Source organism: Neoarius graeffei, chromosome 18 (assembly GCF_027579695.1).
Source record: "Neoarius graeffei isolate fNeoGra1 chromosome 18, fNeoGra1.pri, whole genome shotgun sequence".
Classification (NCBI taxonomy): Eukaryota; Metazoa; Chordata; class Actinopteri; order Siluriformes; family Ariidae; genus Neoarius; species Neoarius graeffei.
The window spans coordinates 59608884-59624119 of NC_083586.1; the positions used below are offsets into that span (position 1 = coordinate 59608884).

Below are 15236 nucleotides of genomic sequence, written 5' to 3' on the forward strand. Positions count from 1 at the left end.
AAACTAACGCCGCTTACACTAAAATATAGAGGGAAAATTTGTAATAAAAACTTTACGTCGGCAATTTCGACGCGGAAATTCTCGATCGGTCGGGTTACCGGAAACACACTTTTTTTGGCCTTACATGTATAGTTAGCTAAATAACGTTCTCCAACCTGATTTTTATCCTCTCAAAATCAGCATCGCAACTATGCTAGCACTGTTCATTCATTATAATTTCATTTCTTGATAGATAGTTAATCAGCTTTTACCTCTGTCCTCCCATGTCTCCTTTCCTCGTGACTCCTGGCTCCCTCGCTTTGCGCCTCTCAATTTTCCAAAACAACCAATCTCTGGCGTTATCTCGTGCTGCATTCGCCACAGTCGGACATTGGAAATTCGTGCACGTAAATGTCAAATTGGCCGTAATTTTTCTTTGAATTCGTCGCTGCCAACTGGGGTGGCAAGGCTTTCTTTTAGAGTGGCATTTGCCACCCTATGCCACCCCGGCAGATCCGCCCATGGTTATTCACCCCCGAACGCGCTGGAAACTGTTCCATTGGTATGTTCAGATCCAGTCGCGAGATGAGGTTGCCAGATCTCTCTATAAAAAGGTGACTTTGCAGTCTGAATCTGTGGAATAGTCATAAGCGAGGACTGGCAACCAGCAGTGGGTTGTGCACCAGCTGATCAGAACTCCAATGGAAAAGAAGCGTGTTAGTAACTGTTTATCTCGATTGGCTGTAACCTTGTAAGTGAAATGTTTGGCAACAATAACGTTGTAGCCTGCCTACCCCCCCCCCAAAAAAAACTCTTCGGATCTACACGATTCACACAAGTGACCTATTTTGGGACCAAAACGGCGAATTTCGCCGAAAGGTGAGGAGTTTGCATGTGTGCAGATGAGAGCAGAGCAGAGTGATTTTGTCTGTAGTAGGACGAAAAAACCTTTTCTCTGTTAAAAGACATGGTAGCGCCAACAAAAGTGAGTGAAAATTCTTGCAAGTTTGTTGAAAATTTTGAGAGACTTTTATACACCCAATAAGAATGTGTTGGTGGAAATGTAATTTGATATTTCAAAAATGATGAGAACAGATAGGAGAGTCTTTTGCAGACTACAAAGCTAATTTGAAGTGATTAGCACGCATGTATGTGTTTAGGGTGAATCTGGAAGATCAACTACAAGACTAGTGTGCGTATAGCATCACTAACAAAGAATAGTGAGGCAAACTGCTAAATGCCACCAGTGATGATGGATGGAGGTGGGCAAAGTTGATTGAAATAAGGAACATTTTCGAGTGAACTACCAGTGGACTGCAGTCCATGCAGAGGGGATCGCCATCAGCTATGAGAGGAGTGCCAGCATGTCAGTGTAGGTATCATGCCGCCATCTTGTGTCAGAACTACAATTCCCAGTCCACTTCCGTGTGACCTACGTCACGCGTGGGCGGGATCATCTACGTCATCATACAAGGAAACATAAAACAATGGGACAACGCTTCCATCTTTGTCTCTCACGGCTGGCTCCCGATGGATCTGGACGTATAAAGAGGCGCTCTCCACCCCAAAAAGACGTCTTCTTTCTTGCAAGATCCATCACTCAGCGCGATTTTGCTTCTTACCCTTGGCAAAGGTAAACTCTAGAGTCGCGCGATCTCTAAACTCAGCCTGAGTTACAACCGGTTTACTTGCATTAGAAGTGACGTCACGACTGCAGCCCAGGCAGTCAGAAGTTAAGAAGCGATTGAATCCTTTTTAACTCAAAAGCGTTGTGCATCTTATTCTGATCAGAGACTTTTCCTCACGAACGCTGAGGTTCGGACCAAGAACCCTCTGCTTTTCACGGGAACCACCCAAGTGCTCCGTTCGACCCGAAAGTTTCTCCGCCTCCATCACGAGCGGCTCACGTGCTCCCACGGCGAGGCCCGAGACTACACCGGCGAATAGTTCTTCATATCTTGCTAAAGGCAGGATTAAGTAAGATTTTGGCATTTGGGCATAATTAGGATAGTCTTAGGAATTTGCTTTTATTTGAAATAGTGTGAATTTAAACCCAGGTTTATTGTTACACTGTTGAACACGCAGCGTGTTGATTTATTTTGGTTCTATGTTCTCTCAATTGTTTAATAGATAGGCTGCGCATGCTTCTCTCTTTTATTCTTTACTACTAACATATAGTTCTCATTATTATACATCTTGATGTCATTAAGATTTCAGTGGATTCAGTATGGTTATGAGCTAGTGGGTTAGCTACAGCTTCGCTTTTGTCTGCTTAGCAACACAAAGCTAATCAAGGCCTACCATGTGCTCAGCAAGCCATCAGGCCTAACAAACACACTTTAGCTAGGCTATAGGGCCTTTCACAAACACATACTAGCAACACAAGGCTAATCTAGGCCTCCACCACGTGTAGTTAGCTACACGAGGCTAAACACAGAGCTAATCCTTTGTTCTGTTTAGATAACATTCTTTTGTTTAGCTACCAACAAGCTAGGCCTCCACCACGTGTAGTTAGCTACACGAGGCTAAACACATGGTCAAGTCCTTCACACTCCCTCTCTCTCTCTCTCTCACACACACACACACACACACTTCACTGCTTGTATATATTGATTTATCTTTTTATCTTTGTATAATAAATTCATTTATTAAACAAACTGTGTTTATTTGTGTGAACAACATCTGAAGTCCCCAATTTTCTCGAATTCAAAAAGGGTGCAAATGTTATATAATATGGTAAGTGATCTTAATAATTTGGAAATGTACCATAATTTAGCTGTTTGGTAATTTATTATTAAGCACCAGGATTAATGGTATGATTCACTAAATGATTCCCTAAATGATTCATTGAACAATTCCCTAAATGATTCACTAAATGATTCATTGAACGATTCACTGAACGATTCACTTCAAATGAGAGTGATTCTATGGTATGATTCAATTCAAACGAGTCAAATTAAATGATTCAATGGGATTGATTCATTTTAATTATTGACCTTCAAAATTTAATGAGACTGATTTAACGAGATTGATCACTTAATATCAATAATTAACTGATTGCACCCACAGTTAAAATGGTGCCCCGTGTGAGGCGATTGGTTTGTTGACTTCTGGATTGTTGTTCAACAACAAATAAACTATCAGTTTAATTCAGCAACTGCTAAGGTATATCCCCAGGTGTGTTAAAACGGATAACAGTAGTGTGATAACCATATCACCAATACTCATAACCTATTCAACTTAGGATAAGAGAGCATTTCCAAATAAACCTTCATAATTAATTACATAGTTAATTAATAATGATTAAATTAATAATTAACTTGATTAATTATCTAACATCCAGCCTAAGTAAAATGGCATCCCCTCATGTCTCAAAAATGGAAGACAACGCTCAAGACGTGTCTCTCCTTGAGGTCATTGCAGACCTCATTCACTGCTCTGCCTCCGAAAAGGCAAACATTAAGTACATGAGTGAGAGTGAATGCCAAAACAACCTAGACAATTCAAACAAACATATGAGAGATCCAAAAAGAACAACTATTAGTGTCCAAGTGGCACTAGGTAAGCTATTCCTATCATACTTCCAAAATGCTGATTCAGAAATCAGATGCCTTCGCGGAGAGGTTGAAAGGCTGACCACCAGCAACGCCAAGCTGACAGCCGATCATAATGATTTACATAGGGAGTGTGAGCTCTTGAAGACCTCCCTTGATAATTGCACCAAACGGCTAGAGAAAGCCGAAATGGTTGCTAAGAGGGCTGCCCAGGAGCAGACCCCCCAAGAGCAGCGCGAGGGGCGTGAAAGACCCCCAACAATGCGCCAAAGCTCAGAGCGGGAAGAGGCGTCCGAACCGGACACCGTAAATGATCTGGTCGAGAACCAGACATCCCGCCAAACTCCATCAACTCGCTACACGACTCCATCGTCGTCTAGCCAGGATGGAGCCGCCCTGCGCTCATCCCGAGCCCAGGCCCGTAGCACACCTAGGTCAGTGCGCTTCAGTCTCCCTGATCCATCTCCAGACGAATCAGACCACGCATCTCGTGCGAAGCGGGAGCGATTCCAGAGTAGCTCAGACAGTGAGTACTCAGAAGAGCCAAGAAGGTCGCACAAGGACGTGCACCAAACCCTTCGTTTACGGCAAATTGACCTACTTGCCAAAGATGTCGAACAATTCGATCCCGACAATCAAAGAACAAATGTAAATAACTATTTACGAGAAATTGATCGATGCCTGATGGACCTGCCGAACGCCACAACACGTGAAAAACTTAAACTAATCTGGAAGACCTCCAGTAGTAGCGTTCGTGCCTTTTTAGAGACACTACCCCCAAACATTCGCGATAGTTATTCGAAACTTCGCAATTACATGAGGGAAGAATATGCGCCATACACGGACGAAACCTCCGCGATATTGTGTGCATTACAAGTCAAACAAAAACGGTCTGAGGCGCCTCGTGAATATTACAGACGGCTACGTACTGCCTATTTCCAAGGTAGTAGTGCACCAGGGTTGGAAGAAGATAGAGGTTTCATATCTCTCTTCTTGCATAACCTCCACCCAAGCGTGCGGACCCATGTCACACTGACGTGTCGACAAGGTCGCTATTCGATGAGGGAAATTAGGCGACTAGCCCAAATGACCTGGGAGACCATTGTCAAAACCGCAAACGGAAATGATGATGAACCCAGAGTCCTTAGTCTCCAGGGTGAGGACAAGCCCCCGCTAACCTTAGGAGGTGAAGCACTGAAAGGGGGACCCACCTGGAAGAATTCCGGTCCAGCCCGATCCTTGCCGAACCATCACAATGGTGAGTGGAAAAATCGACAAGGTAAGGCCAGGAGGGACCGAGGGCGAGTCCACAGTGACGATGGCAATCGCCCATCAAATGAAAAGGGTCGTAGGGAACAAAACGGTTGGCAGCAAAACCGTCATCCCCGCTCTGACCAGAAACGGCAGAAGCGTTCCGACCGTAGCTCTAAAAGCAAGGGTAGAGACGACCAACACAGTGACTCAGACCAACCTGGTGAGTTCCACTCAGAGCTGGACTCTTTAAAAGCCCAGTTGGCTGAGATTAAAGAACTGTTACAGGAGACGTCAGACCCCTCAACAGATAAAACAAAAGAGCCCAAGAAAAATGGCAAAAGGCCATTCACTGGCATGACTAGGCCAGGAACCACGGGTATATCTCGTGAAAGGGGGAGGAGATCCCTCTGAAACAGCAGGCGAGGGTCAGGATGTAGGGCCCCCCCTGGTGGCGAAGGCAAACACACAAGACGCACCTCTCATGTGCGCTAAAGTCTTCACCACCATTTCTCAGACACACGGCTCTCACAAGGCGACCCAATCCCAACCAAGCCCTGCGACATAAACTTAGTCAGCTTTACACAAAACAAAACCCCACAGTCGTTGGATCCCACAAAATATGCACAAAACTATTGCGACGAGATTAGTGCGAACACTGATCAACCAAGCGCCACGCGAGATCAAATTTCTGATTAACTTCAGTTCATGTCTTGGCACACCGAGTCCGGTGTCGAAACACCTGACATCGCGACTCCCCCTAGTGGCAAAAATCTCCCTCTATCCATCGACTCAGACACAGACACCCATTTCACCGCTGGTGTAATGGCTGCGCTGTGGAACATGTTAGGCGTCAAGGCGAAATTCCATATCGCGTACCACCCTCAATTCTCTGGTCAGGCTGAACGAGCCATTCAAACCATTGTGAGCATGCTGCGAAAGTATATCACAAACCATGGTAAAATTTGTGATGTGAAACTTCCCTTGGTGCTAAGGGCCATTCGGTCCACCCCTCATTGCGCCACTGAAGTCACACCCTTTGGGATGATGACTGGGCGAGAGTCGGTTCTTCCCCCGCATCTCCTATACAAACCAGAGGCCATGAGCGTCGCGATTGCATACACTGCACATCAACATGTCGCCGACCTACAACGCCACCTACAGTCAATCTTTACAGGTGCCCAAAAGAATCTCGATTCGAGAGTAGAAGGACACAAAGCCTACTACGCCCGAATCTCAGAGAAGTTCCTACCACCCTGGTCGAGACCTTTCGATCGTGGGAAAACCGTTCCCCGTCGCGTATCACATTAGGATATCTAGGCCTAATCAAATGCTTTCATATCGATTTCCATGATAATCGAATCAAACCTTTTGAACAGTCCTCACTCCAAAAGGGGGTGGACGACAGCTAGGCCCATCCTGTCCACTTAGCTTGTACGCATCACTCAACCATAAGCGTACACTAACATTCCCGGTCAGACTTCACCAACACAAAGAAGTAACCCTTCAGTATAACATGGTAGATAAAATACTAAAATCCGCTATTATTACTAGTGTGTAGTCATCGCAAATACACCTGGCGTATAGTCTTGGCAGTGCTATCCTCACTTTTGTGAATCCACAAAACTTAGAGATGTGCACCTTCACGAAAGACATCCACTGGGTCTGCCCAGGCAACCCATACATAACACTACACACCTAGCTAGATAAAGATGGTCTGTGTCCCCGACAGCTAGCCGCAGTAGCGCACGCTTTCTAGCCAGACCCCCCACTGCTATCACCTTCCCAGAAGATTAGGTTTGCCAACCCAAACACTAATACTTCTTTCCTTCCTTCATTTCTTCTCTTTTCTTGTTTTTTTTTTATGCATAAGAAATTGAATACTACATGTTTCATGTTCAATGTTTAATTTTTTTGATGTGGTTTTGATCTAGTTAGTTAGATAATGATTATATGCCCAAAATGCCCATAGTGATTATATTATGCCCAAAATGCCTCTGACTCCAACTGTCTTACTGGAACTCACAAGTTTACACAGTCTCCGCAGGACACCATGGACTGCACAGGACAAGTCTACCTCAAGGACTATGGACACGGCGATGATACGATACGGTGCTCTCAGTGCTACGACTCCGTCATACCCCTGAGACCAAAAGGGGGACTGTAGGTATCATGCCGCCATCTTGTGTCAGAACTACAATTCCCAGTCCACTTCCGTGTGACCTACGTCACGCGTGGGCGGGATCATCTACGTCATCATACAAGGAAACATAAAACAATGGGACAACGCTTCCATCTTTGTCTCTCACGGCTGGCTCCCGATGGATCTGGACGTATAAAGAGGCGCTCTCCACCCCAAAAAGACGTCTTCTTTCTTGCAAGATCCATCACTCAGCGCGATTTTGCTTCTTACCCTTGGCAAAGGTAAACTCTAGAGTCGCGCGATCTCTAAACTCAGCCTGAGTTACAACCGGTTTACTTGCATTAGAAGTGACGTCACGACTGCAGCCCAGGCAGTCAGAAGTTAAGAAGCGATTGAATCCTTTTTAACTCAAAAGCGTTGTGCATCTTATTCTGATCAGAGACTTTTCCTCACGAACGCTGAGGTTCGGACCAAGAACCCTCTGCTTTTCACGGGAACCACCCAAGTGCTCCGTTCGACCCGAAAGTTTCTCCGCCTCCATCACGAGCGGCTCACGTGCTCCCACGGCGAGGCCCGAGACTACACCGGCGAATAGTTCTTCATATCTTGCTAAAGGCAGGATTAAGTAAGATTTTGGCATTTGGGCATAATTAGGATAGTCTTAGGAATTTGCTTTTATTTGAAATAGTGTGAATTTAAACCCAGGTTTATTGTTACACTGTTGAACACGCAGCGTGTTGATTTATTTTGGTTCTATGTTCTCTCAATTGTTTAATAGATAGGCTGCGCATGCTTCTCTCTTTTATTCTTTACTACTAACATATAGTTCTCATTATTATACATCTTGATGTCATTAAGATTTCAGTGGATTCAGTATGGTTATGAGCTAGTGGGTTAGCTACAGCTTCGCTTTTGTCTGCTTAGCAACACAAAGCTAATCAAGGCCTACCATGTGCTCAGCAAGCCATCAGGCCTAACAAACACACTTTAGCTAGGCTATAGGGCCTTTCACAAACACATACTAGCAACACAAGGCTAATCTAGGCCTCCACCACGTGTAGTTAGCTACACGAGGCTAAACACAGAGCTAATCCTTTGTTCTGTTTAGATAACATTCTTTTGTTTAGCTACCAACAAGCTAGGCCTCCACCACGTGTAGTTAGCTACACGAGGCTAAACACATGGTCAAGTCCTTCACACTCCCTCTCTCTCTCTCTCTCACACACACACACACACTTCACTGCTTGTATATATTGATTTATCTTTTTATCTTTGTATAATAAATTCATTTATTAAACAAACTGTGTTTATTTGTGTGAACAACATCTGAAGTCCCCAATTTTCTCGAATTCAAAAAGGGTGCAAATGTTATATAATATGGTAAGTGATCTTAATAATTTGGAAATGTACCATAATTTAGCTGTTTGGTAATTTATTATTAAGCACCAGGATTAATGGTATGATTCACTAAATGATTCCCTAAATGATTCATTGAACAATTCCCTAAATGATTCACTAAATGATTCATTGAACGATTCACTGAACGATTCACTTCAAATGAGAGTGATTCTATGGTATGATTCAATTCAAACGAGTCAAATTAAATGATTCAATGGGATTGATTCATTTTAATTATTGACCTTCAAAATTTAATGAGACTGATTTAACGAGATTGATCACTTAATATCAATAATTAACTGATTGCACCCACATCAGCCTGCGAGCAGTTAAATAGTGCAACTCCCAAATTTCACAAACGGAACTGAGGCGTCACGACAGCCACCAGTGCTGCCAATGTCAAGGAAAGCGACATGAGACAGTCTAAGCTAATGCTATAATAAACCAATCAGGGAAGAGAGAGAGAGTGAGAGCCTGCTTTTTTTTATAATAAACCAAAAAGGATAGTAAGGGAGCCAAAAAGTCCAATCTAATGCATTAATAATCCAAATGAGCAGAAGGAAGTCCCATATACAACCTATTAATGTATAAGCATGAATACATTGATCCTGACCTCCAATTCACTGGCCTCCATGGATTTTCAAAAGTTATATCAGGTTGTTGAACAGCTGTAAGAGAAAACAGATCAATGTAGTCAGTATATTTATTAGAGGTGCACACTACAAGATTGAACTTTCATCTGTGAAAATTAAGTTAACTAGGTTCATAATGGTGAATTTTCACACACACACACACACACACACACCTTTATTTGAGTGGACATTTCAAAATAAATATCCATATGACACAAATTTAGGAGATGCGTTAATTGTTCAGATACGATTCCAACATGTAACTCAGTTGGCAGGAAATAAACAACAAATCTCACGGGTAAACACAGCACCTTCTCCTGCAAATGTGGTGACTTCCAATTACAGATGAAGTGGAACAATATTTTGCCAACAGTTTTGTTTTCATTTTTGAAAATCCAACCATCCTGAGACCTTAGTGACCAACTAATGCACATGACCCAAAATGCCAAATATCAATACAAGAAACTGACCCTTATATCCAGAACCAGACCCATCCTTGCTTGCACAGACTGAGCCTTTGGTGCTGCTCCTTTTATACTCAATCATGTCACCAATTAACATGTTTATTGTGGAATCTTTCAAGATGGTGTAACTTGAATATTCTATAAACTTTTCAGTCTTATTTTGCCTCTGTCACAATTGTTTTGAGTGTATTTCAGGCATCAAATTCTAACTTAGTTAATATTTAAAAAATACAAATAAGTTGGTCAGTAAAACTATTGAAAATCTTTTCTTTGTACTTTTGTCAGTTAAATAAAGGTTCACATGAATGAACAAATCACAGATTTTTATTTTTATTGCATTTTGGAAATTATCCCAACCTTTCTGGAAATATGGTTAGTATCTTCACTAAATGCTTTATCCAGGTGAGGGTTGTCATGACTCAGGAGCTTATCTCTTATCCCTAAGGTTGGCAGTTGATTTTATTTACTTTTATATCATTTTTCTTGAACCCTGTAGAACAGGATAAAGTGGCTAGAGATAATGAGAATTAGATCATTTTTCTTGAATTGCTATTTCATTTCTGTATTGATCCTGTTATAGGTCTATCATACCTAAGTATGAACAGCCATTAATTAATAGTTGATTGTCTACCAGGACCTGCTAATTACACAAGTTAGCATTAAATACAAACCATTAAGTACTGTATAAAGGTAATTTAGTTTAACATCTTAATTCATAAAAAAGATGGGAAAACTTACTTTGATCTTGTGGAGTTGAATTCCGTCCACCCATGATGCAATTACTTTTCTGTAAGAGATACAGATGGTACAATAATTAAAAGTTTTAGGCCTATTCTCATAGCTGTACTTCTAAAAGACTTACGGAGATGGAAAAGATGGTGAATTTTGGTAAAGTGGGAAAAAGGGTAAAGTTACGGTTGAATGCTTACACTTGAACCTCAGTATCTATGTGTATATATTTCAAAAAGTAAAGGATTAAATTAATCAAATGCTCTGTCTGTGATGTGACTTTCAGGGGAATGACATCATTTAAAAACGAGGATTGTGAAAATCAATAAGTGAAATGATATCATGTGAGGCAACTTGATTAAAGGTGTAAAGAGTTTGCAAATGTTCCAGAGTATATGGAAGTGCAATGTAAAAGTGCAGCAGAAAATCTAAAAAATTTTTTTTTTCTTTTACTGGAAGCATTTTTTTCTTCTGTGTCCATTTACAGGTACTAGGGACAGGATATTTTTGGTAAACTGGGATCAATCAAGTAATTTAAAAAAAGGTTTAGGTGAATGATCTTTCTAAAAACTGAATGTCTAATGTTTAAAACAATGATGAATTAGTACACACTACTAATGGATATACTCATCTTAACATCATAATGCATGACAGTTCACAAGGCTATGAGAACTTTAGGAAGCGCTTTCACCTATATTATGATTGGTACCGGTACTTGTTGCATGAACTCTTCCCAACAAATGCCAATGTCTTTTTTAGGCTAAACTTTCCATGAGGTGTAATTTTCCCCCAGCATTAACATCTCAGATTATTTATTTTTATGGAACTTTATGAATACATACTTTTGTGTTTAAATATACAAGTACAATTAGACAACTACAAAGAATATTATATGAAGGGATAAAGTTCAGTGAGCTGGTCATTATTGCTGCCAGATAGGCAGGCAACAGGTGGATGTAAACACAGTAGAATTTATTTCAGCAAAGCTGGCAAACAAATCCAATTCAGGAATCAAAGGAGAGTCATAAAACAGACAATGGTCAGGCAATGCACAAACAGGATATTAAAGGTAAGATTAACAGGCAAAGTCCAAAAATACAAACTCAGTCAAAACCAGAATATCAGCACAATAATCAGAAGGATTGGTAAGATCAGGTGTGAGAACATCAAGCATTTGTTTCACACTGGTGGTGGCTAGGGAACCTGGAATGGTGGGCTTGAGGCAGGAAACATGGAAAGCGGGCAACAGTCTGCTGTGTCTGGGCAGGTCCAGCTCATATGAAACTGCATTAACCATTTGTATGACCTTGAAGGCGGCGATATACTCGGTGCTGATTTTCCTGCTTGCTTGTGGGTTTCTGATGTCCTTGGTGGACAGCCATACTTTGTTACCTGGGTTATATACAGGGTTTTCTCCTCTATGGCGGTCAGTGAAGTGCTTGCATTGCTGCACTGATTGCTCTAGGTCCTGGTGGACACTCTTCCACACCTGTTCACTGCACATGAAACATGCATCAGTTGCAGACATGTCAGTGGGAGAGTTGTACCGAGGGAAGAGGGGAGGATGATAGCTGAGTATGCACCGGAAGTGTGTGAGTTAAGTAGCGGAGTGATGTAATGAGTTTGGTGCGTACTCAGCCAATGGCAGGAACTGCACCCAGTCCCTCTGATTCTTGGTGTAGTACACCTGAAGGAAGAACCCAAATTTCCTGGTTGACACTTTTCACCTGGCCATTGGACTGTGTGTGATAGCCAGAGGTTAAGTTTACAAAACCCCCAATTTGTCCATAAACCTGGCCCACACTTGTGACATGATCACTATGTTCTCGGGGATGCCAAAGTATCGAAATACATGCGTGAAGATGAGTTCAGCTGTTTGCAGTACTGTGGGGAGGCAGAGGGATAAGTCTTAATGCTTTCCAGAAATGGTTGATGATCACACAGTCTTGTGCTGGGACTTGGGAAGATCAGTGATGAAATTAATAGCAATATGCATGGTGTGGACAATGGCAGGAGTTTGCCAACTGGGAGTGCCCTGGGTACTTTAGTCAAGCCAAGTTTATTTGTATAGCGCTTTTAACAATAAACATTGTCGCAAAGCAGCTTGACAGAATTTGAATGACTTTAAACATGAGCTAATTTTATCCCTAATCTATCCCCAGTGAGCAAGCCTGTGGCAATGGTGGCAAGGAAAAACTCCCTCAGACGACATGAGGAAGAAACCTCAAGGGGAACCAGACTCATAAGGGAACCCATCCTCATTTGGGCAACAACAGACAACATGACTATAACATTAACAGTTTTAACATGAAGACAGTTTAGCTGATGTTATAAACTCTTCATTGATGGAAACTTGAGTGCAAAACTGTTCATGACAACTGCAGTCCTAAAGTTAGCAAGTCAACTGTAGTCCTCAGCCATAAAAGTCTCTCTGTACACACATGGAGCATGAGTAGATGAATTGATTGATGTCAGTAAATATGTCCCAGAGTTGAAGCTGTTCTGTACAGAGGAACGGGCTAAAATTCCTCCGAGCCGGTGTGCAGAACTGATCAACAGTTACCGGAAACATTTAGTTGCAGTTATTGCTGCACAAGGGGTCACACCAGATACTGAAAGCCAAGGTTCATATACTTTTGCCACACACAGATATGTAATATTGGATCATTTCCCCTCAATAAATAAATGACCAAGTATAATATTTTTGTCTCATTTTTTTAACTGGGTTCTCTTTATCTACTTTTAGGACTTGTGTGAAAATCTGATGATATTTTAGGTCATATTTATGCAGAAATATAGAAAATTCTAAAGGGTTCACAAACTTTCAAGCACCACTGTAAGGTTGGTGGGGCATCTGTCAGGAGTATGGTAAAGAAGGGTCTTGGGGAATTCTTTGTTTGTGTCCCAGGTAAATGCATTGAGAAAGCAGGTGGGTGGGACAATAGGTTTTGCCTCCTGGGCTGGAGCTGAAAAGGGGTAAAGGCAAGACAGAATCAGCTTTGAGGTTCTTGGAACCTAGTCTGTAAGTTATGCTGAACTGAAAGTGAGTGAAGAACAGGGCCCAGCAAGCTAGACAAGGATTCAATGTTTTGTTTGTCTTGTGATATTCCATATTTTTATGGTCAGTGTAAATGATGAATGGTACGGTAGGTTGCTCCCTCCAGCCAGTATTGCCACTCCTCCAGCCAGTATTGCCACTCCTCCAGCACCAACTGAACTGCCAATAGCTCCCGGTTGCCTGTGTCATAGCTGCATTCTGTGGGGGTGACTTTCTTGGAAAAGAATGCCATGGGATGTAACTTGGGGTGTAACTTCATTCATTTCAGGGGACTTTTATTTCATAATTCCACTTTTTTTGTGGGACTTTTATTTCCTAATAACTACAAAGAAAAGATTTTCAAGAGTTTTACTGACTAACTTAATTGCGTTTTGTAAATATAAACAAACTTAGAATTTGATGCCTGTAACTCACTCAAAAAAGCTGGGACAGAGGCATTATTACCATTGTATTACATCGCCTTTTCTTTTAATAACACTTTGTAATCATACCGTATGGGATCTGAGGATAATAATAGTTGCAGTTTTGCTATTGGAATTTTTGTCCATTCTTGCTTGATACAAGACTTCAGCTGCTCAACAGTCTGTGGTCACCATTATCTGATTCTTCTCTTCATGATGCGCCATACATTCTCAGTAGGAGACAGATCTGGACTGGCAGAAGGCCAGTCAAGCACACACACTCTGTGTCTATGAAGCCATGCTGTTGTAGCCCATACAGAATGAGGCCTGGCATTATCCTGCTGAAATAAGCATGGACTTCCCGGGAAGAGACACCACCTTGATATGTCTCTCTAAAATCCCAATATATGCTCCAATATATCAATGATACCTTCACAAACATGCAACTCACCAATGCTGTGGGCACTGATGCCCCCTATACCATCACAGATGCTGGTTTTTGTACCTTTCTCTGATAACAAACTGGATGGTTGTGTTCACCTTTGTCATGGAGAACTCAACATCCAGTTTTCCTGAAAACAAGCTGAAATGTGGACTCGTCTGACCACAGCACATACTTCCACTGTCTTTCGGTCCATCTGAGATGAGTACAGGCCCAGAGAAATCAGTGGCATTTCTGAAAAGAGTTGATGAATTACTTCCTTTTTGCGTAATACAATTTCAGGTTGCATTTCTGGATGCAGTGGCAGACTGTGTTAAGTGATGACGGTTTTCCAAAGTATTCCTGAGCATGCCTGTTTTATTATAATATTTTCCCACTACAGGGTTGTGTTCAGAACTTTGTTACTTTTCTTCTGCCTTCATGTTCATCTGACACGTCATCTCTTTCAGTTTGTCATTAGCCTCCGTTTTTTTTCACCAAATTCCCCATTTCAGTTTTTCTCCTGTCGGCTGCTCCCCTCCTCCAGTCCTTCACGTTCAAGATTTAAGACCAATCTTCTTCAATTCGGTTCACATGAGTCTGCTTTTGGGTCTAGCCAACACCTACTGCCATTTGGCTTGTGACAACATCAGTTGGGTTAATGAAGAAAAGGACACTTCATTTGATATTCCAATGGAAGCTTCAGGTTCAGCAGGAGGGAAGGGATATTGAGAAGCTCAGGGTTTGTTAAAGAAAACCTGCCAACCAGCAGGTTCTGTCACAGAGTCTGTTACTGTGGTAACTGACCCAGAGTTTTAGTTACCTCAGAGACTCAAGTCTGATTTGGATTTATGTGTCCACACAGCCCTAAGAACACCAGATCCATATCACATCAATGCACAAAATCAGATTTGAGTCATTTCAGCCTGATAAATATAGCCTTTTTGGAATGGAAAACCCAGAGTTTCCCTCATCTCAGGGTTACCAAACTCAAAGTTTTCATTAAACCTGATATCTGGAATACCCCCTGACCCCAGTTAATTGCTTGCAATCGGACTTGGAAACCTTTGCCATCACTACACTGGACGCACTGGGCTAATAACAATCAACAAAGAGCAAGAAAGTGTGGGCGCATGTGCCCAAAAAATAGGCCACAGTAATTGAGTGAGTACTCGCTCCTGAGTACTCTGCACTTAATCCATTTGA

The 15236-nt window shown here is 42.0% G+C and overlaps 1 protein-coding gene across 8 annotated transcripts in view; it reads right to left on the bottom strand.

Moving 5' to 3' along the window:
* The window catches only part of LOC132866365 (interferon-induced protein 44-like), an 86229-nt gene that overhangs the window by 66683 nt on the left and 4310 nt on the right, over positions 1–15236 (bottom strand). For all 8 annotated transcript variants that reach the window (XM_060899107.1, XM_060899106.1, XM_060899105.1 and 5 more), the window contains exons 2-3: positions 10160–10208; positions 8939–8993 (exon numbers count right to left, since the gene is read on the bottom strand). In XM_060899107.1, coding sequence (XP_060755090.1) covers positions 8939–8993; positions 10160–10193 — 89 coding nt within the window. In that variant the 5' untranslated portion in view covers positions 10194–10208. The remainder of the gene's footprint in view (positions 1–8938; positions 8994–10159; positions 10209–15236) is intronic.